The sequence below is a fragment of the Tetrao urogallus genome, assembly GCF_951394365.1.
Source record: "Tetrao urogallus genome assembly, chromosome: 6".
Taxonomy (NCBI): domain Eukaryota; kingdom Metazoa; phylum Chordata; class Aves; order Galliformes; family Phasianidae; genus Tetrao; species Tetrao urogallus.
The window spans coordinates 24,642,517-24,670,434 of record NC_136819.1 but is presented as its reverse complement, the minus strand read 5'-3'; the positions used below and the strand labels follow the sequence as shown (position 1 = coordinate 24,670,434).

Here is a 27,918-nt window from a genome sequence, read left to right as displayed (position 1 = left end):
AGGCCTGGCCATGGCGCCTCTCCTCCCCCCCGCCATGGCTCCCCGTGTCCCTGCTCCTCTCCTCTCAGTGAGCGAAAGTGGCCGCCGCCGCCGTCCCAGCGCCCGCAGCCGCCGCCTCCTCCTCAGCAGCAGCGCGGGCGCCATCTTGGCGAGGCAGGAGCCGGGAGCGCCCCGCGGCAGGAGACGGGCAGCGGCGGCCCCGCCAACGCGCGGCGAGAGGCCGGACAGAGCGAGCGGGGCGGCAAGCCCCGGGGACACCCCCAGCGCCCGCGCCGCACCGCAGCCGGGCCCGCGCCCCAGGTGAGCACCGCGGCGGCCGCGCAAGGACGCGCGGGGCCGGTGGCGGACTGCGCCTCGCCGGGCCGCGGCTCCCCCCTCCCCGAGCGGCGGCGGCGGCCGGGCCTTTTCTTAAAGGCGCAGCCCCTTCCCCGCCCGCCGCCGGCAGCGCCCCGGGACCGCCGCGGGCCGCACCCCCCTCGCATCCCCCCCTCCACGCGCGGCGCGGCGGCCCCGAAGCCCCACGAGCGGATGGGGGGGGGGTACGGGGGGGGCCGTGCACCTGCGGGTGCACGTGCGCGCGGGGGGCGGCAGCGCGTGCGCGGCGGGGGGGTTCGGACTGCGGGCGGGGCCGCGGGGTGTCGCGGCGGGGGCAGGGCCGGGGAGCGTGGCCGATCCGCTTCCCCCCCCCCTCCGCCCCCGCGCGGCGCTGCCCGCCCGGCCCGGGGGCGTGAGGTGCCGGCGGGCGGCGGGGCGGGCTGAGAGGAGGAGGAGGAAACGGTGGCCGCGCCCCGGCCCCGTGTGGGCGCCCGGCGGCGGGGGCCTCGCAGCTCGGGGTCTGGCGCCGCGTCAGCGCGACGCCGCGCCGCTGTGGGCGGTGGTGCGCGGTCGCGGGCGGGATGTGCCTCCGGGGGTGTGCGGGGAACTGCCGTGGGGCGATGCCGCTGTCAGATGGTGGCGGGGCGGGGAGCCCCTGCGCGCCCCTGGGACGGGGTAACGGCCTTAGACTGAGACGGGGCGGGAGGAGGTTGGGCGCTGGGAGGAAATCCTTCGCGCAGAGGGCGGTGAGGCCCTGGCACGGCTGCCCGGAGAGCTGCGGTGCCCCATCCCCAGGGCGATCGAGGCCGGGTTGGCTGCGGCTCTGGGCAGCTGAGCTGGTGGGGGGCAGCCCTGTCTGCAGCACGGGTGGGACTGAGGGGACTTTATGTTCCCTTCCAGTTCTGCGGTTATGACAGTTCCTTCGGACTGCTTTTCGCTCGTGTATAGAATGGTTCAGCCTAAATCCATTTTCTTAACAAGACTTCTTTATATGCATTGCTAGAATTCTATTTTTCTCTTACACAAACCTGCTTGGATTTTGTGTACCTCATACAGCTGTGTGTTAGCAACACTTATCTGTTTTTAATTTCCGTGGGTCAAAACTGACATTCATGTGGTCACCCCCTCAGTGTGTGCTGGTAGGCTTGGGCTGTGACTTCCGTGTGGTTGGTAAGGCCGAGAGCAGTGAGAGAGAAGGGCCAGCAGCTTGAACTTTTCTCAGTGTTTGAGGATGTTTCCTCTAGGTCACTTCTAGGCCATCTCTCCCATATGTGTTGCTAAGATTGCTTAAAATCCCGCCTTGCGCTTCTTGGCTGTTAAGATGAGCAAGTTCTGTTCTGCTTAGATATAACGTAAAGGCGGTATGTTCCGCAGTAAGCATGCTGCGTGGAGAACTAAATTACGCAGTAAGGGTTGTTTAGGTGGCAAGAAGAAAACTGCCTGGGCATGGTTCCCTTTTTGTGAGCTGGGGCAAAAGGGCGACAGGCAGACAGGCAGGCTGTGTGTTGTGGGCGCAGTGTGACAGCTGTGCTCTGCATAGTGCAGGGCCCACAGTCCTAATGGATTGCTGCCGGGAGATGGGCATTGGCCCCGGGGGCAAGGCCTGTTCTCACCCTACACCACGTGGTGACATGTGTGGCTCAGTCTCTCCTGGGAGCTTTTCCCCTGGTGTAAGTGTGGGAGTGGAGCTGCCACGTGCCAGCTTCTGTGTTTGGTACGTTTTAAAGCATTCTGTGGTTTGGTTTTATTTCTGATAACGCTTTTGTAGGGCTGTATACCTTTTTTTTTTCTTCAGTCTGTGCCCATTACTTAGGTAAATAGAAGACTAGGAGCCTGTGTCACAGTGGCTCTTCTGTGTGTTTAAAAGCAGTTAAAGTGGAACTGAAATCAATGAAGTGCTGTCTCGTTCCTTGGAAAGCAATACAGAACCTTTCTACAAAAGGAGATCAGCAGAATACTGTGTGTATAGCAGTGTCTAGTTTTAACAAAGTACATTCCTTAGAAAAGTGATTAAAAGGATTTCTTAGCTATTGCAAACCAAAAAGATGCAGTTATCTTCAGTCGTGTGTGCTTGTTTGCTCAGTCAGCACTGGGTCTGTGCTATGGAGAACTTGAGTGCCTTATGAAGTGCTCTTCTGACTGGTCTTTGAAAAGCAATGGTCTCTTGGGTGTCAGAGTTGCATTTAGGAGAGTTACTGCCCTAAGAAGGACTATGTGGGAGTTGGTCTTAACTTGAAGACTGGGTGTATAATGTACTGTGGAGAACAGTTGTCAGTGTAACTATGCTTTTATCAAACTAAATGCTGTTTTTCCCCTTTCAGTTTGAATTCTCCTCCAAGCAAAATACTCCGTCAAGCTCCTTTATGCCACTCCAATTGCCTGTATCAGAGATTACACAATATAAGAAAAGGTGACAAAAATGCACCTAACTGATATTGTACTTGTGAATTTCCCAATTAAATCCTGATTTGTGTGGATGTGTATGTTTGTGCCAGGAGTGATTCTGGAGATGTGACTGCAGAGTGTCCTTACAGCATGTGCTGTTCCAAGGAGTGTTGTATGTCTGATTCATAAATTTGTTCAAGAAAAAAAAACCAAACACCTTGGGTGTTTGTGTAAGTTTGGAAAATCTTTGTGTCAAAATGCAAAGCGTAAAAAGATGGCATTAGAAAAAAAAAAACAGAGAATTGCTCAAATTGTGAGGGAACTAAAACAGTGTAGAAGGTTGTGTTCAGTTCTTAATCCTGCTCTATGGATAGGACTTCTGATGACGTAAATGGAGGTGTGAGAAATGCATAATTCCCCATGTAAACTGGGATTTTGGCTTTTGGCCCATTTGAACGTGTCATCCATGTGCTTATTGGTATGGAGGAGAGGTGAGAAACCACTCGTGTGGGTTGAAGTGCCCGAGTGAATGAGCTCACCAGCCGGCCGGTTGCACTCGGCATGCATGCCCTCAGCATGGCAGCTGAGCCCATTGGGATTAGTTTTACTTGCTGATTTGCCAAAGGCTAAGAGCAGGCTGTGTGGATTAGCCGCTGTGCTGCACCTTAGCCCTCCTTGGCAGCTTTCATTTGTGCGTGTGCCCTCAGGAGTGCGGCTACCATCACTGTGTATAATGCTTCATGTCAGCACTGGGCGTAAAGAGAAGAGAAAGTAATATACTGGGCCTTAGTGAGATGTAGAAATGCCAGTGATGGAAGGGAAAAAGAAGAAAAAGGTGACTTCTGGAGAAGCAGTACAAAGAAAACACTGTCCAGCTGGCAGCTAGGCGGGAGCTCAGAACACTTGCTGCTTATGTGGCTCCTGCTTTAAACTGATACTGGGAGCAGGAACCTGTTGGACTTCATTCAGAAATGGCCAGTAGGTATTAAACTCAGTAAGTCTGCTGTTAAGGCTGAACTGCTTCGTGAGAGCAATGATTTTGCTGGCTTGATGGTGTAAGTCAGTGGGCATAAAACTTGGACAAGTTGTATAAAGCCTGACTGCTTCCTGAGGGTGTCCTTGGATGGTGCTTCTCCAGTGCTATGTTTGCTTACCAGCCAGACCCGCTGGTGGGCAGACTTGAAAAACAAAGTAAATGAGTAAGCCCCTTACTATCATTAACACTGGAATGAGCAACATGTTCTAAAGGACAAAGAAGGTATCTTAAGAATGAACTTGGATCTGTAAGAAAATGTATCATTTTGAAAGTTATTTCTGTCAAATTGGTAGCTAAGCAGGAGAGATTGGGAGTGTGGCTATTAGCATATAAATAAATGGAAGGCTGAATTCAGTGCCCGTGTTCTTCTGTATTTAATATACATCTCAATTTGTTTAGGGCACTGCTGATGTATGTAAGGGTTCTCTGAAGCTCTCCTGTGTTTATTTGGTTATTCAGAAAGCAGAATGAACACCAGTAACTGTTTTGAAGACAAGAGTAATTAACTTGGTGTGTACAGGAACCTTTTGGGACAGTTAAAATAGGAAAATGGTGAAAAGCTTGTGAGGGCTGAGATGTGGAGCGCTGTTACTGGGCCAGTGCAAGGAGGACTTTGTTAAGATTGCTTTCATATTATTTTTTCCCTTCGTTTTGCTGCTAAGCTTGTAGAGTTTTGTTAGGCCAAGTCTCGTGCGGTGGAAAAGAGCACATTCAGTTTGTCAGTGTCCTCAAGGTGTGGTGAACCCAGCTGAAGCCAGGGATGCTGGGTGAAGCAGGAGGCACTGCTGCCCAATGTTGAGGTTGGGGAAAGCTTCCTGCAAAGAGCCGAGAGGTGAAGGATGCCTTGTGGCTGTGAGCGAAATTGTTAAATGACGGTTATGTGTGGTATTTTGGCTGGAAACTGAAGGAGTGCCATATTCACAAAATGCATGCCAGCTCTGGTTTACAGAAAGCTTTAAAAAAGTAAGAGTGATAAAGGAGATAGCTTTTTTTTTTCTTCTTCTTTCTTGATATTATAGGCATTGAATCTTGCTCTCTACCATATATAATTTTTGTTAATCTGCTCATGTGATATATATATCAATTTTGTTAATGTGATAGTAAACTGCTCCCACCTTTTTGGTATTGTTTTTTATCCATTCCCTCAGAAATCTCATCTGTCAGAGGCACAAGTTTCATGCTTCCTCTCATTTTCTCACCTCTTTATTTTCTTCGTAACCCTGTCTCTTAGAAGACAGTCTTTGATTTTAGGTGGTGCTTTTTCTTTTTGTGCTTTTTTTGCTTTTCTTTCCCAGATGGATGATGAAGAACATGACATATATATTTTAAAATTTCTTGGACAACATGAATCTTATTTATTTATTTATTCCCAGCTGAAGGAGCTGGGGATGTTCATCCTGGAGAAGAGGAGGCTCAGGGGAGACCTCATTGCTCTCTATAACTTCTGAAGGGAGGTTGTAGTGAGCTGGGGGTCGGCCTCTTCTCTCGTGTCATTAGTGATAGGACCAGAGGGAATGGCTTCAAGCTACGGCAGGGGAGATTCAGGCTGGACATGAGGAAGTATTACTTTTCAGAAAGGGTGGTCAGGCACTGGAATGGACTGCCCAGGGAGGTGGTGGAGTCACCGAGCCTGGGGGTGTTCAAGGAAAGGCTGGATGTTGTGCTGAGGGACATGGTTTAGTGGGAGCTATTGGGAATAGGTGAACGGTTGGACTGGATGATCTTTTAGGTCTTTTCCAACCTTGGTGATTCTATGATTCTATGATTTCATAGGGAAGGCTTTCAGGAGCTTTCTGCTGTCTTGTTAGCCTCTGCTTGAAACAAGTATTTCATAACTGAGGTCATCCATTTTATTTCTGTTGGGCATAAGAAGGTCTAGCATATAGAAAATTGAACCTAGACAGCTTCAGTCTAAGTGCCATTATCTCTTGTAACGGTTCCTGGCATTCTGTTGCTTATTCTCTAGGAAAGATACAAAGGCTGAATGTTTGTTAAGAAGTAATAAATTCTGCTCTGGTTCAACCACGCCTGTTAGTCTCAAGGTGGCAATCACTTATGATGTTTTTCTTTAATATTGGAAGATTTGAATCTATTCTGTAATACTTTTTTTAGGATAAAAGACTTGGGAGAAAGGTAGATGCTGACTGTAAACGTGGAGAGAACAATTAGAAGTGCAGGTGCTTAAGCTTCATTCATAAACTCATAAACAGTGTAGTCAGTAATTCAGTAACTGAAGAATTACATGTTAAATGCTTTTCAGTAAAGTGAAATTTGTTTCAGGTTTTTAGTATCTCTAAGAAGTAATACAAGCAGGAAGAATCCTTCAGAAGAACATTTAATCTTTCTAAAGCTGACTATTTTTATGCTCTATCATAAGCAAAAAATTTAGTTGGAGACATTTATTTAACAGTAAATATTATCATATTTAGGGCATTGATAGCACTTTCATTTATGCAGCTCCAGCTGTGGATTTGGATGTATTGGCATCTGGTGTCACATGCAGTAGGTTTGCCTGCTCACCTTGTTTTTCTTCTCAGAGGTGGTGGCAGCGATGATAGTTGTGATTTCCTCTCAACAGCTGCGTGTTCAGAGGCATCTGTGCATGACGAGAAGTTGGTTCTATGGCCTCGGAGCTGGGTGCCAGGGAGGATGGCAGCTGCTCAGAGCTGGCAAAACCCCTTTATCTGCAGTACCTGGAGAAAGCTCTGCGATTGGATCAGTTTTTACGACAGACGTCTGCCATCTTTAACAGGAATATATCCAGGTACTAAAGCCTTTTCTACAAGGAATACCAAGGAAAGACAAGCATTTTTATAACCCTACAGGCAACACTATAGTGGGAGTTTACTTGTTCACTGGGAATGACTTGTTCGTTATAAAACCTTGTCTTGTAAAGAATTTGCACTGTGCTTCTCCTCTCATTAATAATTCATCATATTTCTTGCCCAGGTATACAAATTAGCAAGATGTTTTAAAGCTCTTTGTAGTTAGTAGGCCAAAATTTTCTTTGCCTGCGAAAGGTAGGATGAACAAGCATTAAGTTAATTTTTTAGGGAACTGGCACGTAGCTGTAAGTGGAATACAAAGTGTTGTCAGATGCAGCATTTCTATGATAGTAAGCTGTACCATTGAGATGTGACTCATCAAGGTATGTTTCTGTCCAAAAGCAATTTACTTTTATTTCATCAGTATTTTGTAATTGTGAGCTTACAGAACTGAGAAGTGTATGCATAATAGAAAGCAGCCTGTATTACAGGCCTGTAAGATTCACACAAGGAATAAAAAAAATATGACTTTATATCTTTCACATGTACAGTAGTGCTGGGAATAACAATATTGTGCTTTGATTTGACTCAGCACTTCGTTTCTTGGTTAGTTCGTGCTTCGAGTATGAAATATCTATCTAGAGACTAGGGACACAGCTTGATAGCATAACCAGACTGGTCTGATGATTAACTGCTGCTGAGGGTTTGACGCTAAATTATTAACAGCAGTATTTGTAATGCACAGAATTACAGCTGAGGCTGCTTTATTTCTCAAACCTTTAGGCAAATGGCCACATGCAAGTTGCACAGACGTTTCTTCTTTTGAATGTTTTCCTTTCATTCTCAGCATATTATGTATCTTCTTGCAGTGATGAAAGTGAGGATGGATTGGATGACAATCCTTTGTTGCCTCAATCTGGGGATCCCCTGATGCAAGTTAAGGAAGAGCCTCCAAATGCTTTGCTTGGGGAATCTTCTGGAGTAGGGAATTCAGGAGTGCTGAACACACATTCCCTGAATGGAGTACTGCAGCCAGGTAGTCACCCACCGAGTTGAATCTCTGCTTACTGTGGGGTAGGCTGAGAAAAGCATTATTTCTGAAGAAATTTGTTTTTATCTTTTCTTTAAAACAGAGCCAAAGTCTGAAAAAGGAAGCTTGTATAACTTTTCTAAACTGAAGAAAAGCAGAAAGTGGCTGAAGGTAAGGGTATTGCAAAGTAATCTGGCAAGAGCAGAAGAGTCTTAGTTAACACCCTGTAGACAGTGACGAATAAAGGACTCTGCCTTTTCATCTGGTACAGATGATGGAATCCTAAGCATTTAACAATGTAGAGGACAAAAAGAAAGTAATTTGAGCACTTGTCAGAGCATTATCACAAATTATCACAAGTGTAATTGCTAAATGTGGTAAGTTTACAGTAAGATTAGTTGTTCCCATATCCTATTATTAAGTTAGAAAAGATTACTAAGATCGTCTAATCCAACACCCAACCCATCGCCTGTATCACTAAACCACGTCTCTCAGCGCCACATCTGCCCTTTTCATGAAAACTTGAAAAGAAATTGTTCCTAATATCCAACTTGAACCTCCATGGCACTTAATAAACTTAATAAAGCCGGAGCATTAGAGGTTTTTTTCCTGTTGCATCTTCCGTGCTCTTTGGCCACAGTCAAAGTAAAGTACTTCTTTTGAAGCAGCATACACAGCAACTGCTTGTGTTTGAGAGCTGCCTGAAATGATGTGGTGCAGCTTAATTGATGCAAAGTATCATATTGAAGGAGAAGAGTTAGAGATATAGCAATAATTGATATGTTACTGAAAACAATCTTTAAAGGACTTCTTGAATCTCGTACTATATTGGTCTGTTTTTTGCTGCACTTTTTTAAGTAACTGGAGTTACTCCAGTGTCCTTGCTAAGAAGAAATAAGGGCTTTTTTTGTTGTTTTGTTTTCTTTCTGCATTAAAAATACCAAAACAAAAAAGGCATTCTACAGAGGTTTCTCATGTTAAAAAGGGAAAGAAAGAGGAGTATGTGATAGTCAGTAGTAAGTATTGTATTGGATCTTTGGTGGAACAAAATAGGATTATAGTCTCTATGCATTTAAGGCTTCCATTTCCATTGTGTAGCAAAATGGATGGTAGGCATTTCAGTTTTGGTGAGCAGCAGCTTTTTGGTAAAATACCACAGTGAATATACATTTAGAAGCATTAAGAAATTTTGGTACTATGTCCAAATTAAAGTGAGCTTTATGAAATGTATTAAATGGACACTGGAGATTGAGGTGAAAATTTGTTTGTAAGATGAAGTCAGTACAAAGTCCAAATGAGGGGAGGAAGGAGAGAGTGGAACAGTGGCACTGTGCCATCTTTGCCTTTCATTGTACTGCAGTGTTCTCTAGTTAGTAAAAACAGGTTGCCAAGAGGTCAAGCAAGGGCCAAACCTTGTGCAAGTGGTGCAGTGGGAGAATAGAAGGACAAGTAGTACAAATGAGGTAGCAAAGCACCTGCAACCATACATCATAAAATGCCCTTGCTTATATCCTGGCTTTTCTCACTGGTAGAAAGAGCCTTTTGAGACCACAGGCAGTTGCAGTGGGTTTTAAAGTGACTTAATTTTCACTAAGCTAACAGAACTGTACCTCTCTGAAGATTAAAAAAAAAAAAAAAAAGTTTACTTGATTAGATACTGAACAGCACTGTAGATCAGAAAACTCTTTTGCATTTCAGGCATTTCAGAGGGAAGACACTTTGTAAAGGCTAAGTGTTACTAGATAATGGCCCAAGAGCATTCTGCAAAAATAAACAATGCAGTATAGGGAGTTGTTATTGCTAATTTTATTTTTATTTATTGTTGTTAGAGTATCCTTCTGAGTGATGATTCCAGTGACACAGATTCTCCAAGTGATGAGGATGGAGAGGATGAAGAAGAATTTTCTCTTTCAAGGGAGGAGCTTCACAATATGCTGCGATTACACAAATATAAGAAACTACATCAAAGTAAATATAGCAAAGACAAAGAGGTAAAAATCCAGAACTTCCATATTTCCTTCATTTTCTTTTTTTCCTTGTTGCATTATTGCATTATTTTGCATTATAGTTGCATTATTTTAACTAGTTCCACATTTTTTCTCAAAATTTGTAGTATTTTGTGGATTAGAAAATTGTTTGGTAGACTAGAACAATCTAATGTCGGTTTCAGGGAAGGGTTAATAATTCTGTACTGACTGAAAAGCTATTGATACCTTATGCTAAGAATCTCCCAACAATTTACGTACATAGTATGGATGCATGTGTACATACAGCTTCTACAACACTCTTGTGTTCATTAGAGCAAAAATGGTGCTAGAATGCAATGTTCAAACAGTACATATCAAAACTGAGATGCTGTGGCTTGGATTTTAATACAGGTGATCGCTGCTGTTCAGGATTAAAATTGTATACTTAAACCTACTGCAGTACATTTGCCTCACCATTGAGGCTGCAATCAAAGGGATGATGTTTATCTTTTTGAAAGGGAGTTCCTCGTATTCTTCCTTAGTGCTTTCTGTAATTCTTTGGGGTTTTACTTGCCTTTCTTTTTTTCATACCTTCCTTTTCTATTTTAGATTTTCTTTTTACATCCACTTCTTTTAATCTCTTCCTTCTCAGAAAATATCTGCTGCATTTCTAATTTTCTTAACATTGTGCCAAATTTTGACTGCTTTGTTTCTAATAATGTATTGAGTCATAAGAGCATTTACAAAAAAAAAAAAAAAAAAAAAAGCTGCTTTGAATTGCAACTGAAAGTGGGTCTCAGATGAAGAAAATCATCCTGTTCTGCTATCAGAGAATGTGTATGAAATAAACATTTTACATTTTGTTTTATACTGCTTCAGATTTCTCCAGAAGAGTGAAGAATTTTTTTTTCCACCCAAGTCTTTCTTTCTGTCCATTTCTTTTCTTTGTTCAGTCATTATCTTTTCAACCCAGATTGTATTGGCTTCCTGAAATACCATGTAGCTGCACAAACACTCATACACCCAGCTTCTACAAAGGTCATAATTTTTATGTTTGTGTATAGCCTGTATGTAGTTCTTTAGTATTTTAGTTGAATAACACTTGAAATATGTTACATTTTTTTATAATCACCAAATTCCTTGGTCACCTACTTTTACAAGATAACCTGAATGTTTGATTTGTTTGTGTGGAAATCTTTTAAATGCCTTTTACCTAAACCTGTCCTTTGATACCTTTTCATGTGATAAAAGTAGGACATGTATGTAACTTGGGAATCCAAACAAAACAAGTAGGAAGTCCTTGATTGGACTGTTGCATGTAATGTGCTGTTTTGCTGGGCAGCACCTGTATGGAAAATGATGTAGTGGTATGTTTTGAAAGTGTGAGCTTTGCTGCACGCTTTTCCTGTCTTATTTGACTGAGTGGGTTTGGTTCCCTCTGTAGAACTCAGGGGCCACCTGTGGGCAAGTGGTTTCACTTTGGACTCTCCAATCCTCAATAACAGTGCTAAATATGGAGAAGTACATTTACTGATGTCTTATTTACAATCAAGATGTGAACTCATTTACCTGCTATTGCTGTTATCTGCCGTATCTGGTTTGTATTAGTGTGCTCATTTACATCTACTTCAGTTGCAGCAGTACCAGTACTACAGCGCAGGACTGCTGTCTACATACGATCCTTACTATGAGCAGCAGCGCCACCTGCTAGGGCCCAAGAAAAAGAAGTTCAAAGAAGAGAAAAAATTGAAAGGTAAAGTCACTCACATTGTGTTTTTAGGTAGTTGCTGTGATTTAAACTCCTTTCTTTTATTATTGTCTTTGGATAAATGTTCATGTTTGAACATGTTCCAGACCTTTGTGTTTTGGATGGAAGGCTAATGGCCGATTCCATCAAAGAGAAATCGTAAAATACTGTGCTTTATCTGGCCTCTAGAGAACTAGGGTGAAAAAAGATGGTGCAAATTGAGAGTTCATGGTTTTAAATTTTCTTTGTGGACCTCTGGATCCAGAATGAGAGACATGCAATAAGTACTTCATAGCTATTTCAGTATTGCTTGGCTATGTTTCAGAATCCATAAATATTGCTGCGTATCATGATCCATTTGCTTGTTTCCTTTGAAACTTGATAGTTCTTAGAAAAATATAAGAAACTACTCAGTAACTGATACAGTTACTCCAGAATATGTAATTGTTCCAGAAATGAGATTGTTTTCTGGAAGTTAGAGGGAGCTGAGAATTGATGTCCAATATACATTAAAATAGAATTACTTCTGTAACCTCTCAGCTGGAGTTTTTCAGCTGCATGTTTGCCAGGAAGTGCAGTTTTCTTTCATGGCTGAGCTGGCAGCATCTGTAGAAAGCAGGAAGAGAAGACTGTGAACTGTCAGTGTAAGGTGAAGTCTGTGTATTGCAAGCACTCATGTTCGAGCTGTGTTTTAAGAAGGTTGTTTTGGGCTTCCCTCTATCCTTCCTCTCTTTCTGTAAATTCCTTTAATGCTGTATTTTTTTCCAGTAATCTTGTAGTGTCCTGTTTTTGCATACTATCGAATAGTGTATTTATTATCTGATAACAGCATCTGGTAGTTTCCTCTGAAAGTTGTGTTCACAATAAATGATAACATATCAGTCTCTTTCACGATGATTTGAGACATCTACCAAATGCTGATGTTGTTACTTTTATATATCCTTTACATGTCTGTAAGTAAAATTTTACCACAGGGCAAGAAGCATTGTATCAGATCACAGATATTTTAATTCCTAATGAATACTTCCTCATGAAAGGAAACATGCCATAGGAGTTAGTTGCAAAAGCATGAAGAAATAAGTGCATGGTACTAGTACTGGCAGGCATAGGTAGGTTTGACTTTTTTGTTGGTTGCACACACAAAGTGGCTTGGATAGCTTAGTTAGGAGAGATGTCAGACTAAATGCAGAAGGTCCACAGAATAGGAAAAAAAAAAGATTTAATGATCGATCTTGCAGGAAAGTTGAAAAAAGTAAAGAAAAAGAGGAGACGGGATGAAGATCTGTCTTCGGAGGAGTCACCGGAACACCACCATCACCAGACCAAAGTTTTTGCCAAGTTTTCTCATGACACACCACCACCTGGGTCCAAGAAAAAGCACATGTCTATTGAACAACTTAATGCTCGTCGGCGAAAAGTGTGGCTTAGCATTGTTAAAAAGGAGTTGCCAAAGGTGAGCTTGGTTAATGGCGCTACATCACTGATGATAACAAGAAAGTGGGATAAAAAATAACAGTGATTTTCTGCTGGTCAGTAATGGCCGAACTGATATTCTGCAATCTGTAAGCAAAGTGCAGTTCTAATTTCTTAACACCAGTGTATCATGCAGTGTGTTTCTTTGATTTGGCTATCTAACCCTTTTCCATGAACAGTGCAATAAACTCAAGGAGATATTTCCACAAATCTGCAGGATACCTACGTAAAGCAAACCAATGTTCTGGACCAGTGTTTAAGTTCAGGAGAGGCATGTTTCAGTCATCACAGCATATATGTCTTTTGAAACGTAAGAAACAACCTAGGGAAAGCTTCATGTCATTTACAGGACAAGCTTTGGGCATGTTTGTGATAGCTGGATGCACTGTCATTTGTTCTCTGGGAATATACTTTTAACAGACTGAATTTCTAATGACTTGAGTATAACTGATAGCTGTATCATTCTTTCTGAATGTAGGAACTGTGCGAAGGATATGTGCAGTGTTATTTTTTCAAATGATTTTGTTCATGTGAATAACATAATTTGCATTAACTAACTATCTTTGGGGAACAGTGGAAACATCTTCTGTTTGTTTCAGTGTTGACAGTGGAATAGGATTATCCTGCTTTGCAGAAGTAGTAGTTAAAGAAAAAGCTTGAAAAAGGGGATGTTTTAAATACCTCCTTCAGGAGCAGGAATGCATTTACACATGTGTTGGACAGTGAAGGAGGGAAGGTATTTCCATCAGAACCAAAAATAGTTACAGAACATGTACTCAATTATGCAATGGACTGCATGACTGAGGTTGGCAGATCTAACAGCTAGAGATGGGACAGTGATTGTCTAAAGTAGTGTGCAGCTATTAGCCATCAAGTAATTGTAGGATGTGTTCTTTTATAGGCATACAAACAAAAAGCATCAGCGCGCAACCTTTTTCTTACCAACAGCAAAAAGGTAAGTGTTCAGCTTGATGCTGATACTTGTATTGAACGTAATAAGCAAACTGTAATCTCTGTTTCTTACTGATGATTCTAGCAGGAGAGTACAGGAGAAAGAACTGTACGTAAATAATTTGTATGAGGCTTTTCATTTTTTAAATGTATCATATTGGTGTGTTTCATAAGCAGTAGAGGAAACAAGCAACATAAATTTGTGTCCTCAAATCCCACTGGCTTTCCTAAGATTTACTATGTTCATTTTGGCTTTTGTAAGATTTACTATATTCATTTTTATTCACTGATTTTGATACAGTAAATTAAAGACTTCAGTACACTTCATTAGCTTTTGAACTGCCCATTTATCCAGTAGCTAGAATTTGCAGTTTTAAGTATTCATGTGTAAATCAAAAGGGCTCTTGGAAGCATTAAAATGTGTTAATTTATGCAAATTTACATAGGAACTGGGATTAAAAACGGAACAATTTTTTTGAATAAGTGATTGCCAAAAGAATTTATTTCCTCATTTGAGTAGTCTCTGAGAAGTGTCACTATTTCTACCTAGAAGACTTCATTGTAGGAACATTTGGTAATGCATTTAAAGCATTTTTAAAGTGTTATGCTCAAGTGTGTGATTCATATATATGCCTAGTGAAAAAATAATCAAGTATATGGCTAATGATCGTCAGACACAAGATGACATAGGAAATATTATGTTCCATATATACACTAGTAGGAACGGGAATGTTTTCTCTGCAAGGAATACAGGAAACAGGATCTATTTCACTGTGGGCGTCCTTATCAGAGGCTAGATTTCTTTTGATGTCTGGACAAATATTCTGTGATTATTGTATTTGTAGATATCACAAACTGTATTTTAGCAAGTGAGTGATGCAGCAGACTTAAAAGGTTCGAAATTACACTCTTTTTTCCTTTGCTTTCATTTTACTTGATCATTTGCAATCTCTGTATGATGGAATTATTGATGTACAAATTTCAGTGGGGGAAAAAAACAACTGTCACAAACATCAAACCCAGCAATTTTGACCATTACGACAATGACGTTAATTTATATGTGCTGGATTGAAAAATGACACTAGTATGCTTCTTTATGAGATGGTAGGAAAATTGTAGGATACTCCCCCACTTTTCAGTATATTAACATGTGAATGTGATTGTGTGCTACCAATATTGCCATTGCAGCAGCCTTATTCAAACAGTGAGAAAGAGTGTGTGCAACTGAAGAATGTTTGGAGTAGAGTCACAGTTGCAGGCAGACCTTAAACTGGTCTCTGGAGTACCTTTGAAAGATCTACCCACCAGATCAATCCCTTTAAGTGCCCTGCTGTGCTGCAGCTGTCTTAGATTTTGTTTTTTTGTATGCATCTCAGGAAGTTGTTGGACGTTTATGTTCTCTCTCATCATTTCAAAAGTCTAACTGCTGAGCAAAGTACCATAGTTTTTCTCTTTTGAAGGATCAGATTTGTTTGCAATTAAACGTGATGTGCATTGCTGGTTTTCTTTAAAGCTGCTCACCTTTCATCTGCATCCAAACCTTATTTCTCCCTAGCTTGCTCATCAGTGCATGAGAGAGGTACGTCGAGCTGCTCTCCAGGCCCAGAAAAACTGTAAGGAAACTCTACCACGGGCACGTCGTCTTACCAAGGAGATGCTTCTCTATTGGAAAAAATATGAAAAAGTAGAAAAAGAGCATCGCAAACGGGCTGAGAAAGAGGCTCTGGAGCAACGCAAGCTGGATGAGGAGATGAGAGAGGTAAAGCAAAAACACAGGTTGCTGATAATGAATTTCTTGAGTAAACACAGAAATGACTAAATAATTTGAGTTTCTAAATCTGGGCTATTACGTTCATTTGTTTATTCTGTTTCAATAATATTGCGTGCATTTATTTGCTATTTTAAAGATTATAAGAAGCCTGTGAACTACCTGAGTTCTTTACTCAGGTAAATTTTAAGTGATTGAAGTAGAATAAAGGGTTAAATGAACACCGTGTGTCTCACTGATGCATGCATAACTCAGTGTTAGTTCATGCTGGCCTTTTGTGATGATTTGTACATCTTTTTGAATACAAAGGCCAAGTCACCTTTTCATTCACATTGATGTTTTATTTTTCTGCTGTAAACTAGCATCAAGACTTGCAGAGAATGTGAGCAGGACTTCTGGGGGCCTACAGAGTTGAGAATTTTTCTGTGATCACTGTTTGTGTTGGCAAAGTGTTTGGTTCCTTGACTCTCTTAGTGACAAGGGTTGAATTTAAGAAAAATAATCTTGCCAAAATTCTCTGGTGGATTTACAGTTCTACCTTCAGTGTTCAGTGGTGAGCTGATGTTGAATCATCAGAATAATTTCTATTTAGTTTAATGCTAAAATCATTAGATCATGCTTTTATGTATTGCGTTTCTCTCAATTCTTGCAAATCTGCAAACATTGTGTGGCTGAAATCACTAGGCAAATTTTACTATATCAATTTTTAGCCAGACTCTAAGAATGAACAGAGTTTCTGCAACGTCTTGCTGAAGCCAAGACAGTTATAATATCTCAGATGTATACATTTAATATATTCTTTCACTGTTCTCCTTACTTGTAAATAATAGAACATTAGAGTTACCTGCTATGATTGTATGGTGAGTTTTTTAACTCTCTGGTTCTTTTACCATATACCTCTCTGTTGCCGTTTCTTTTTTATTAATCTTTTAAGTTTTTCAGCATAAACAAAACCTCTAATCTTTCTTTTGGGAGATTATGGTATTCTTTGCCATGATTATATAATTTAAAAGAATATTTCATTTGTATCAGTATTCTATTTTAATACAGGTGGTTATGGTGGTGGCTAGTTTTTTGCATACAACTGATGCCCTGACATTTTTTAATCAAAATAATGTGCATAGTAAAACCTAGATAGGTTGTCATTTTATTAGATTAAAACTTTTTTTTTAACCATATTTTAATCACTAAATCTTTATTCTGTTTTATTGGTGGTTTTTTTTTTTTTGTTGTTTTTTTTTAACCTGTGATCTTGATAAATGCTTTTCTCTTAGGCTAAAAGGCAGCAGCGAAAACTTAACTTCCTGATCACACAAACTGAATTATATGCCCATTTTATGAGTCGTAAGCGAGATATTGGGCATGATGGAATACAGGAGGAAATCCTACGCAAACTGGAAGACAGCTCTACCCAAAGGCAGATTGATATTGGAGGAGGAGTAGTGGTCAACATCACCCAGGAAGATTATGGTAAGCAATTCATCCACAATCCTTCCTGTGCCCTTTTGGAATTTACTGTGCTATTTATATTATTAATCACATTTACAATGTCAAGCATAAAATTCCTTCTGTATAAGAAGCACATCTGTAATTACTGAAGCTTAACAGATTTCTTTATTTTTTTTAACTTGGGTTGTTGATTCTGCAAAGCTCTAACATGGAGATGTTGTTTTCAGATAGTAACTATTACAAGGCCCAAGCTCTGAAGAATGCTGAGGATGCTTACCAGATTCACCAAGCCCGGGTATGTATGTTTTGAATCCATGAAGTAAAAGAAAAAGCAGAGTAATTGGTAAAGGTACTAAAGCCAGAATCTTTAATAGCAGCCAAGTCTAGTAGGTTAGTTTGATTTCATTGCCCCTTTCTTTGTTCAAACAAGTGGAAAAAAGATAAAATATCTGGGAACAGGTTTGTTTTCCATTAATTTCTGGCAAACATCACGTGTGTTAATGTGATGAGTAAAGCCTTTTACTATACAGTTTTTGTTAACATGTTCATAATCTTCATGTATTTTCCTTTTCTTGTTTAGACTAGATCATTTGATGAAGATGCAAAGGAAAGTCGAGCAGCTGCTTTACGGGCTGCTAACAAGTCTGGTACTGGCTTTGGGGAGAGCTACAGTTTAGCAAATCCATCTATCCGGGCAGGGGAAGATATTCCACAGCCTACTATTTTCAATGGGAAACTGAAAGGTTACCAACTGAAAGGCATGAATTGGCTGGCAAACCTATATGAACAGGTATCTTAGTACATCTTGCAGATTTTTAAAACTTCTAGGATAATTTAAGTAATTAAGGTAAACTTTTTCAAAAACTTAACTAGTTTTAAAAATAGACCACATATACTGCATCTGCAATATTTTTAGAAGAAATGAAAATATTATGTAAACCACCCATCAGAATCCTTGACTTTGATCAGAACATAAATTTCAAGATTCCTTATGTGGATATTTACAGAACTGCTTATCATTTAGATTATACACTGAAGAGACTTCTGCTTCTCAGAATTGCATACAATTTCAGGCTTTGGGCAGATTGTAAATTGCAGATGGCATTGCTCTGTGCATATCCAGTTTGCAGTGTGATTGTGATGTGCAGATAGACTGAGGGGAAAAAAAAATATGACCTAGAAATGAATGAAAGTGCAGTTGATATGAAATATCTCTCAGCAGAAGACCTAAAAGAAAGTAGGTTGCTTCATTTTTCAAGTCCTGCGTGGATAAAAACGTAGTAAGACGAAAGTGTAAATTCATGGATTTTTTGCAGGGCATCAATGGAATCCTGGCAGATGAAATGGGTTTGGGTAAAACAGTACAAAGTATTGCTCTCCTTGCACACCTGGCTGAAGTAAGTGGATTATAGCTTTTTCTTGGTCTTCTTGATAGATGCATACTTCTCACATTTGAAGTGAATTCTAGATTATACAGCTTGAGTGCTTTAAAAGTCATTTTATCTATGGCATTTCCATTTGTTTTTAAGTTGTACCTTTAAAAGTTAATGTGTATATATGACTATATATGTGTGTACATATATATATAATATTATGTAGAATTATATAAAAATAGGATTTCCATTTATTCACAGAGTAACATCATTTCATATGCACTGATTGTAAAAGCTTGGTGAGAGAACAAGTTGCTGACTTAATGATTCACTGACGTTTATGAATCAGAATGACTTGTAGAATGAAGTGAAGCCCAAATTCTAAACTTCAAGACAATTAGCATGGATTTCTGTACTTAATTGTGGGGTTGTTTTTTTTTGTTGTTTGTTTTTGTTTGTTTTGTTTTGAGACACAGTGATTCTTCAGTGCCAGGACTGATAAACAAACAAAAAAAAGCAATGTGAGCTTTCTTCTTACTGCAGAAATATATGTATAGAAAGAGGTAGATAAGTTTAGGGGGAAAAAAGAAATGGCATGCAGCTACTTGCCTTAAATTGGAGGTATCGGCTGGTGGTACTGAGAGCAGAAGTAGCTGGATTAGTGACCAATGCTTGGCCATCGTCTGTGTTTGTTTATGTTGGTTTTGATGTACTTGTGATGGTACTGTCAACAATGACATTGGAAGGATGCAGAGCCAAAGTCTCTTAAGCTCACGTGTATAAAAGGGATAACAACTAGATAGGCTTGTCTTCCTGTTGGAACTTGAGATTTTTGGAAGAATTCATACGGCTTTTAATATTTCCTGCTTCCCCTTGCACTGACCAGCTTACACCAATACACTAATTATTCATCTTCTTTTTCACAAGAAGTTATTCTGCTGTTATGTGATGGAGCAAAGCTTTCCAATTCCAACTTAGGTGTACTGAAGGAGGACTGTGTTAGATATTAGGTCTGCTGTGTTTGATTCTGTGTCACCCTGCTGTTCTGGAAGGAGGTTTTATTACATTGTGTATAATTCTATCTTACATAGCAACTGTTACTTAGCAGTTGCAAAACTGTATGAAACTATTTCCGTGTTCCTTCCCCCAAATTAATTTATGGATGTTTGTTTATTTTTTTTTTTAATATGTATATTGCAGAGAGAGAACATCTGGGGACCTTTTTTAATAATCTCGCCTGCATCTACTCTTAACAACTGGCACCAGGAGTTTGCCAGATTTGTTCCTAAATTTAAGGTAATAAGAACATACAAGACAGTTCTTTTAGATTTTCTCAAAAGCAAACTGTTTGTATTCCTGAAGTCTTTGGCGCATCTGGGTGCGCCATTATCATTATCTTGCAGTTTCAAATTCTGTAATGAGTCTGGTTCTGATATTTCTCCACTGTCCTGACTTTCTGGAGTATTCATTTATCTAAAATACCTAAAAAATATTCCTTCTTGAATCATATGATTTTCATTTTGCATCAGGACTCCATCTTGATGAGGGAATTGAAGTAAGCAAGGGGTGGATGTTCAGTTCTATAATGTGTGGTCCTGGCAGTCGACCCAAGAATAATGTTTCAGTCTTATGCATCCTCTTCAGAGCAGTGTTTTCAGTCATTCCTATCAATCTGGTTAAATAAGACAAAGACTGTGTAGATAAAACCAGAATTCTAAACAAACCAGAATGAGAGACAGTGTTCTTAGAGAAAAGTAGAAGAACCATAGACAAGCAACTAGGAAGAAAGAAAAGAGTGAGTAGTGAAGCACAATTAGGTAAGAACAAAAAGCTAACAGGAAAATAAGTCATAGCCTTCAGGTGTGTAGTAATTGTGAGAAAATAGTGATGTAGAAAGCAAGAAACAGTCAGTTACTGGAAAAACAAGCTGCTTACCTGTTCTTCAGTGAAAAACATTTGAGTGTTTGGAAGGAAGGTTTGAAAGGAATATATATCACTGAAACAGAAACAGCCTTTTAGAATTAAAGGTAGACAGGTTCAGAAGCTTATGGTTACAGCTGCAAAGAAGAGATTATGCTTTAAACGTTTGAGTTGTTGACAAGGTAATGTTTGTTATGAAGAGATCATGATTAGGTTTTGTAAGCACAAGTAATTTTAATTCTTACAAAGAATTTATAAAGCCAACTAATAAAAACCACCCACTTACAACTGTAAGCAGCCAATATGCCAGTAATGCCCAGGCTGATTGTTTGAATGCCTTGGCTACTTAATGAGGTGTAGGAAAAGAGTTGGAAGTATTGCTGTAAGTAATACTTCATTTCTTGGTTCCAAAACAGTAGGGATCCTAGCTTAAAACCTGGAGTAGAAAACATGAGAATGATTAGCCAACACTGTCTATTTACTTTGTGTAATTTGCTCCAACCAGTTAATTATATAGAATAGATGAGTAACTTCCATGCTTTTTCTCCAATACAGCAAATATTTCAAAAATGCAGTCAGGATGCTTGAGACCGGAGAGCTATCTTTTTTTTTTTCTTTTTTTTTTTTTTTTAAATAAATAATAATAATAATAATTATTATTATTATTGTAAGCATGGTTTTCCCTGTTTCTGTTATTACATAGCTGTTTCGTGGGTTAGTGTAATAATACCACATTCCTGGAACAAATTTTATTTAAAAAAAATTGTAAGCTTTTGATTGTTACTGATTATAACTTTTACCTATTTTTTTGAACCAGTTTTGTTCCTGCTTCTTACCATGTTGAAACTCATAGTCATTTATTCTTACGGTAAATCACAGTGAATTCATTTCTTCCATGGCAGAATATGTAAAGTATGTAAAATATAAGGCTTAACTTTTTTGTTAATCTCATGTGTTTTTTTAATAACGTCCTTATTTCACAACGATTGCAAGAATGTTCATCCAAAGGCATGTCGTTTGTACAGCAACTTAGAGCTTGCTTGCTGGAGGATGGAGATGTTTTAAAAGCTCAGAAACCAGCATTCCTGACTTTGAGTCTTGCATTGTAGTCCTTTCATCAGACAGACGATGGCAGTGCACAATTAGTAACTCTGGCTGCTTTCTGTTCACTGCAAAGATCTGTTCTGAGCAACGGGACCCATAAAACTCTGAGTTATAAATGAATGGCCAGATTTTTTGTATTGTTACTGACTTTTTAAAAATCGTTTTATTTGTTATGTCTAGACCAGATGTGTTACCTTCCATCTCTGGAAACAGTACGAATCCAACAGAGTTGGTATTATTAGGAAGAAACAACAGGGAAAATTAAGCAGGAGAGCAAGCCTTTTAGTTATGCAGACTTGTTTCTTCCATAAATAATGTATCTGTTTTCATTTTTAGAAACATTCTTCAGGGCGTTTTTAGATCAAGATATGCTGTCTTTATATTAGGCATAAGACAAATGATAATTGTTTCTTGGAATTACGTTTCTGAGAATTTTTTGAGTACTTTCCGATTTTTTTTCTGCAAGATAAGAAAGATCATTCCCTTTTGGTTTTGAGGAAAGCTGTCTTTCTGATTTGTAGAATGCATTAGTATGAAATTCTAAAGCGAGTACATCTTTATCTGAAAAGTAATGTTTTTATATTTTTATACTGTTCCAGGTGCTACCTTACTGGGGAAATCCTCATGATAGAAAGGTCATTAGGAAGTTCTGGAGTCAGGTAAATTTGGCACGCCTGTGTGATTGGACCATCTTGGTTATTTGTGCAAAGTAAAACAAACCATTAATACACTTCATTATGCTAAGCAATGTGTGAATAACAGTGCTGTTTCTTCGTCCATGTGGTAACCTTTGTTAATACAGTGGGGTAGAAGACCAATGTTTTATTAGAGAGCAAAACAGTACGCCACAATTTAGGGTAGTATGATGTTAGTTGAAGAAACTAGAGCCCTAAAATTAAGCAGGCTGTTTTCATGTCAGGAACTGTTTATTCAAGTTGGATAATTTAAGTCAGAACGCCCAAGGCTAGCATCCCTGCAGACCTGTCAGATTGTTCCTAATTTAATATAAGTAAATAGCGTTTTGTAGAGTTCAACACCTAGCTCTTGTTTGGTGCATAAAGAAGCATCTGAAATTGATCAGGGACTAATGGACTGAAGTTTAGATCCACTAGTTGAATAACCTTGCTGTAGATACTTTGAAAAGTCAGTTGAGGAAAAATGAAGTAATAATGAGAGAAAATTATGAAATAGAAGTCTGAAATTACAGCATGGACAGGTGAACTCTTCACAGTGTGTTTATGTTATATGGACATTTGTTCTTTATTTTGTGTTTATAGAAGACATTGTACACTCAGGATGCTCCTTTCCACGTGGTGATTACCAGTTACCAACTGGTAGTACAGGATGTGAAGTATTTCCAGCGAGTGAAGTGGCAATATATGGTGCTGGATGAAGCACAAGCGCTCAAGAGTAGCTCCAGGTAATAAATGAACTGGAAAAAAATCTTTTCTTTCTATCTCTTATCTCGTAGAGGAATATAGAAAGTACAAAAACTGATTGTTACAATTGAAACAGATAGGAGACTTCAAGTGTCTTAACATAGTTTAAGTATGTACATAACTCCAACTCTGTGACAATGGAATGATCCACAATATTCCTCTTCCAAATATGTTAACGTAATTAAAGACTAACTGTGGAACAGAAGTATGAATGAAGTACAGAACAGTGAAAGAAAATGGTATTAAATACTGTTCACCTTTGTCTTAGCTACTCATACAATTCTGCCACATGAACAGTCTGTAGTCTTTAATGCATATTGCTTATGTTTCTCCATTAAATGCATCATTTTTATTGCTTTTTCGATGGCACTCCCAGGCCTTCTAATGAAATTAGAACCCTGTGAATACTGTCAGTTGCAGTAAAGCCCAATCTTTTTCATAATACTCTGCCAGAAAGCTTTATTTTCATTTCTGTATTGAGATGTGTCCATTTCTACTTTTGTAGATGCTTTCTCACAACTTTTCCCCATATTGCCACTGTACACATCAAATCTCCATTTCCATATGCTGGAGACTCTTTTGGATAGAGACTCATTCAGACTGAAATCTGCCCCTCCAAGACTGTAACATACAGCTCAATACTCTTTCCACAGTGTCCCATGGACTTTGTGTTGTAAAGTCTGAAAAATACACAAGATTACAACTGATAATAACTGTTTCTCTTGGGAAGTTAATTATTCTGGTGATAAGAGTTTATTATCATTTGTATTAAAAGTGAGTTAAAACATAGTTAGATAAATAAAATAAATGATGTTCATTCCTTTGTATTTTGTAAAAGGCTACTTCCTTCTGTAATTGCCTTTTGAAAGACTGGGCAGTAGCTGTGATGTTATTATCCAATAACCTCCAACAAAACATTTGGGAAGGTCACTAGAAGCAGCTGGTCTTAAAGTTCTTTATTTTTTATATCCTACAAAAACAATTCTCATGATTTTTTTTCTCAATTTTATTCATCAGTGTTCGCTGGAAGATCCTACTGCAGTTCCAGTGTCGAAACAGATTGTTATTGACGGGGACCCCAATCCAGAACACAATGGCTGAGGTATTCATAGGCTCACAAGAGCTGGCTTTGCTTTATCACAAGATTATGTCCTAAATGTATGTGAGCAGTTGAGAAACCTCTCGTCTTTGTGCGGGATCATGTCTTGCACACCATTTGCCAAGAAAACCCCCTAGGATCAGACCTGTTAGGGCATAGTCAAATAACAGTAAAACTGGAGATATCTGATAGTAATGCCTAGGTTACAGGATAAAAAATAGCTCTGGTAGCTGCTGCTTCTGCAGGCTGAAGTTATTGCTGTACATTTCTCACTGCTTTCTAGTGATGTTGACATATCTGGAATGGGGGAAGAATGTGGGTGGCCAGCAGGGACAGGGAGGTGGTTGTCCCCCTCTGCTCTTGTGTGGCCCCATCTGGAGTACTGTGTCCAGGTCTGGAGCTCCCAGTGCAAGAAAGACGGGGAACTGTTGGAGGGGGTTCAGAGGAGGGCCACAAAGATGATCAGGGGACTGGAGCACCTCCCCTATGAGGACAGGCTGAGGGAGCTGGACTTGTTCAACCTGGAGAAAAGAAGGCTGCAGGGTAACCTCATTGCAGCCTTTCAGTACCTAAAGGGTGCCTACAAACAGGAGGGGAATCAACTCTTTGAAAGGGTTGATAACTGCAGGACAAGGGGAAATAGTTTTAAGTTGAGGGAGGGGAGATTTAGGTTGGATATCAGGGGGAAGTTCTTTACAGAGAGAGTGGTGAGATGCTGGAACAGGCTGCCCAGAGAGGCTGTGGATGCCCCGTCCCTGGAGGTGTTCAAGGCCAGGTTGGATGGGGCCCTGGGCAGCCTGGTCTGGTATTAAATGGGGAGGTTGGTGGCCCTGCTTGTGGCAGGGGGGTTGGAGATTCATGATCCTTGGGGTCCCTTCCAACCCTGTGATTCTCAGTTAAACAAATAAGTAAAGTGACTTAGCTCATAAAGAGCTGCAAAAATGTGGGATCCTTAGTTACCTTACCCACAGCAGGATGACATACGCTCTTTTTTTTCTTCTGCCTTGTAGCTGTGGGCCCTGCTGCATTTTATCATGCCAACATTGTTCGATTCCCATGAAGAGTTCAATGAGTGGTTTTCTAAGGACATAGAAAGTCATGCAGAGAACAAATCTGCCATTGATGAAAGTGAGTGCAGCGTTTGATTATGGTGGTTTTGTGTATTGAAAATCTATTGTCTTTTCCAGCTACCAATGAATAAACTTTCTCTCATTCTGTCTGTGGGAAATGTCTTCTAAAGCAGAGTGTACATTAGTCAGATTGGAACATTGTGATGTATGTCCACCATTTGTCAAAATTTTTGTTTTTGACTGTATCATGCATAGTGAACAGAAAAACACGTGGTGAAGGTGTTGGCTTGATACCTGTCTAATCCTCCTACTTAGCAATGCAGGAGAACAAATACTTAAATTATTTGTAAATTTCTTTAGAGCCCATCGTTTTGTAGGCCTTGAGAATATGTTACAAGCTCTCTAAATAAAAAGGATAGAAAGCACTAAACGCCTTTTGAGCTTCAGAAGAGAAGTATAAAAATTATTTGCTGGAAAAAAAGAATAAGTTTCACAGTAAGTTTCAAGGGATAATTATGTTGAAAAATCTAGCTACATAATATAGATAATTTTTGATTGGAATAGAACACAGCACAGTTGGATCTTGCCACTAAGGTGAAGGTTTCAAGAGTTCTTAAATAACCCGAACTGTGTGCTTCAAGAACTCATATTAGGGAACTGGCTGAGCAGTAAGTAGGAGGACACAATATGGTTTCCTTCTCTGGTGAAGTAATTGTCCATTTTTCCTCTTCCCTTGTGTTTCAGACCAGCTATCCCGCTTACACATGATCCTGAAGCCTTTCATGTTGAGAAGAATCAAGAAAGATGTGGAAAATGAACTGTCAGATAAGGTGAGAAAAAGTATTGATCCTTAATTGGAGTATTTCAGCTTTACTGTCATAGCTCTGTTATCACATCTGCTTTTTACAGGCTAATTTGTCCCTGTGTAACCTGAAATTTGGTTGTAGACTTTTCACAGACCTGCTTCTGGCATCACATTCCAGTAATGTCATTAGGCATGAATGTAACTTAAGAACCCCTAATTAATTCACTTTTTTTTTCTTCTGGGGTAAGCATTCACTATTACAAGTAAAAAATAAGTCTGTTTAAGGTGACAGTAGCATCACTGAGGTGAAAGAGATTAATACAGCAGTGTTTGGGTGAACTTTGTGAAGAATTTGGCATAGATTTAGGACTCTTTGCTTGCTTGTCTTGAGCAAGATATGCATAATGGCAACATCAGGCTCTTCTCTCTTGGGTTGTAATTTCTTCTTAGTGGTGCTGGATGGACTTGTGAACAGTGTGTCTCATGGTTTTGGGACTACTGACTAAGAGACGTGCTTTTTTTGATGTACTTGTTAGTTTCAGAAGTGGAACTCTTCTCATAAACGCTGTTATTATGTGACCTATTAGTTGTCTTTATTGTGGGTTCCTGACATCTGTTCATGATGACTCCAAATTGGTAACATTTAAGAATAGAATAGCACAACTGAGGGCAAAATTTAAGCTGTTCAGCTGCAGCTGGTGTTTTCAACAGTTTCTTAGGACTGTTGTCTTTGTTGTGTTCATGTACTTGTAAAGTTCTGTCTCTTATATTGTTAACTAAGCTTTCTGAAACACAGCTGCAGGTTAATTGCTTTCCAGACTGGATCCTGAAATACAGATATGAACACAACTGCCTGTATATATATATTTGAGAACACTAAGATTTACTTAATAGGAGTTTTCCCTTCTTTATACTGATGTGGTTGTGCTCTGCCTCTGAGAGAGAAAAAGCTGAAACTTCATTACTGTTTTGCAGATTGAGATTCTTATGTACTGCCAGCAGACAAGTCGACAGAAGCTGTTGTATCAAGCCCTGAAAAATAAAATCTCTATCGATGACCTCTTGCAATCTTCAATGGGCACTACTCAGCAAGCACAGACCACTACTAGTAGTCTCATGAATCTAGTCATGCAGTTCAGGAAGGTAAGGCTATTTTAAGTAATAATTTTAAAAGTGTATTCCATTGTTAACTCACAGCTAAAGTACAACTTCTAGAAAACATCATATAAAAAAACTTACGGCATAGGCATGCGAATTTTCATGTGATTCTTTGTCTTTCTGGAGCAACGTTGCACAGTGTTGGGGTAGAAGAGCTTCAGGCAAATGCTGCTTGCATCTGGTTCTGTATCAGTTGTTGAAGACATCATTTACTTGGGGAAGAGAGGGAATAGCTGTGAAATAATAGGAAAATATATGATGCAGTGTTCAATTTGAACAAATGTACCAGAATGGCTGTGAAATTCTAGCCAATGTTAGAGTGAGCGGTAGTGATAGTTGTCTTGGGATGTAAACACTGCATTAGCCTGAATTCATCTCTTCTTTATGTCTGACGTGCTCCCTTTCTTACAGGTGTGCAATCACCCAGAGCTATTTGAGCGACAAGAAACTTGGTCTCCATTTCACATCTCCTTAAAGCCATACCCAATTTCAAAGTTCATCTACCGTCATGGACAGATCAGGGTCTTCAACCACTCACGGGACAGGCAAGCAACTCCACTTCCTCTCCAACTTTGTATATTTAGTAGTATGATTTAGACTTATTTTAGCTTTGTAAGCACTAATTAACACTGTTACCTGGTGAACTTAAACAGTGTTTGCCAAGCAATGCATTCCTAGTTTTCTTTCATTTACACAGCTGTTAAACATCTTATATCTGGTGTTCCTTCTTATTGGAATTCTGATCATCAAATATTCCTTTGGTTAAATAAGAAAGCAAGTAAAAGGAGTTCAGAGTTATTGCTGATGATGTGTAATGGAACTATCTTTAACAGAATTTTAGAAAAAAAAATGTTTTCCCTTCAGTGGTTTTTCATGTGTACGGAAGCTATCAGTATCTGCATGTAGTGACACGATATATTCTATGTACTTGTGCACTGACAGCTTTTAATGCTTACCTTGGATGAGTAGAAGCTGCCTGAGTGCACTTGGCTGATTTTTCTGACTGGCAGTTCCTGAGAAGTCTGTTTTTATTAGCAGTTTGAGAATGCTCAAGGCAGAGATGA

At 39.7% G+C, this 27,918-nt stretch overlaps 1 protein-coding gene across 1 annotated transcript in view; it reads left to right on the top strand.

The window, feature by feature from the left end:
- Positions 1-6,357: 6,357 nt before the first annotated feature.
- The window catches only part of INO80 (INO80 complex ATPase subunit), a gene marked incomplete at both ends in the record, with an annotated part of 55,608 nt that continues 34,047 nt past the window's right edge, over positions 6,358-27,918 (top strand). The window contains 20 exons of the mRNA XM_079537609.1: positions 6,358-6,500; positions 7,371-7,537; positions 7,635-7,702; positions 9,361-9,522; positions 11,131-11,251; positions 12,484-12,698; positions 13,620-13,673; positions 15,225-15,428; positions 16,712-16,907; positions 17,114-17,181; positions 17,467-17,676; positions 18,203-18,283; positions 19,460-19,555; positions 21,883-21,942; positions 22,561-22,703; positions 23,740-23,824; positions 24,832-24,949; positions 25,636-25,721; positions 26,672-26,839; positions 27,266-27,399. Coding sequence (XP_079393735.1) covers positions 6,358-6,500; positions 7,371-7,537; positions 7,635-7,702; positions 9,361-9,522; positions 11,131-11,251; positions 12,484-12,698; positions 13,620-13,673; positions 15,225-15,428; positions 16,712-16,907; positions 17,114-17,181; positions 17,467-17,676; positions 18,203-18,283; positions 19,460-19,555; positions 21,883-21,942; positions 22,561-22,703; positions 23,740-23,824; positions 24,832-24,949; positions 25,636-25,721; positions 26,672-26,839; positions 27,266-27,399 — 2,579 coding nt within the window. The remainder of the gene's footprint in view (positions 6,501-7,370; positions 7,538-7,634; positions 7,703-9,360; positions 9,523-11,130; positions 11,252-12,483; positions 12,699-13,619; positions 13,674-15,224; positions 15,429-16,711; positions 16,908-17,113; positions 17,182-17,466; positions 17,677-18,202; positions 18,284-19,459; positions 19,556-21,882; positions 21,943-22,560; positions 22,704-23,739; positions 23,825-24,831; positions 24,950-25,635; positions 25,722-26,671; positions 26,840-27,265; positions 27,400-27,918) is intronic.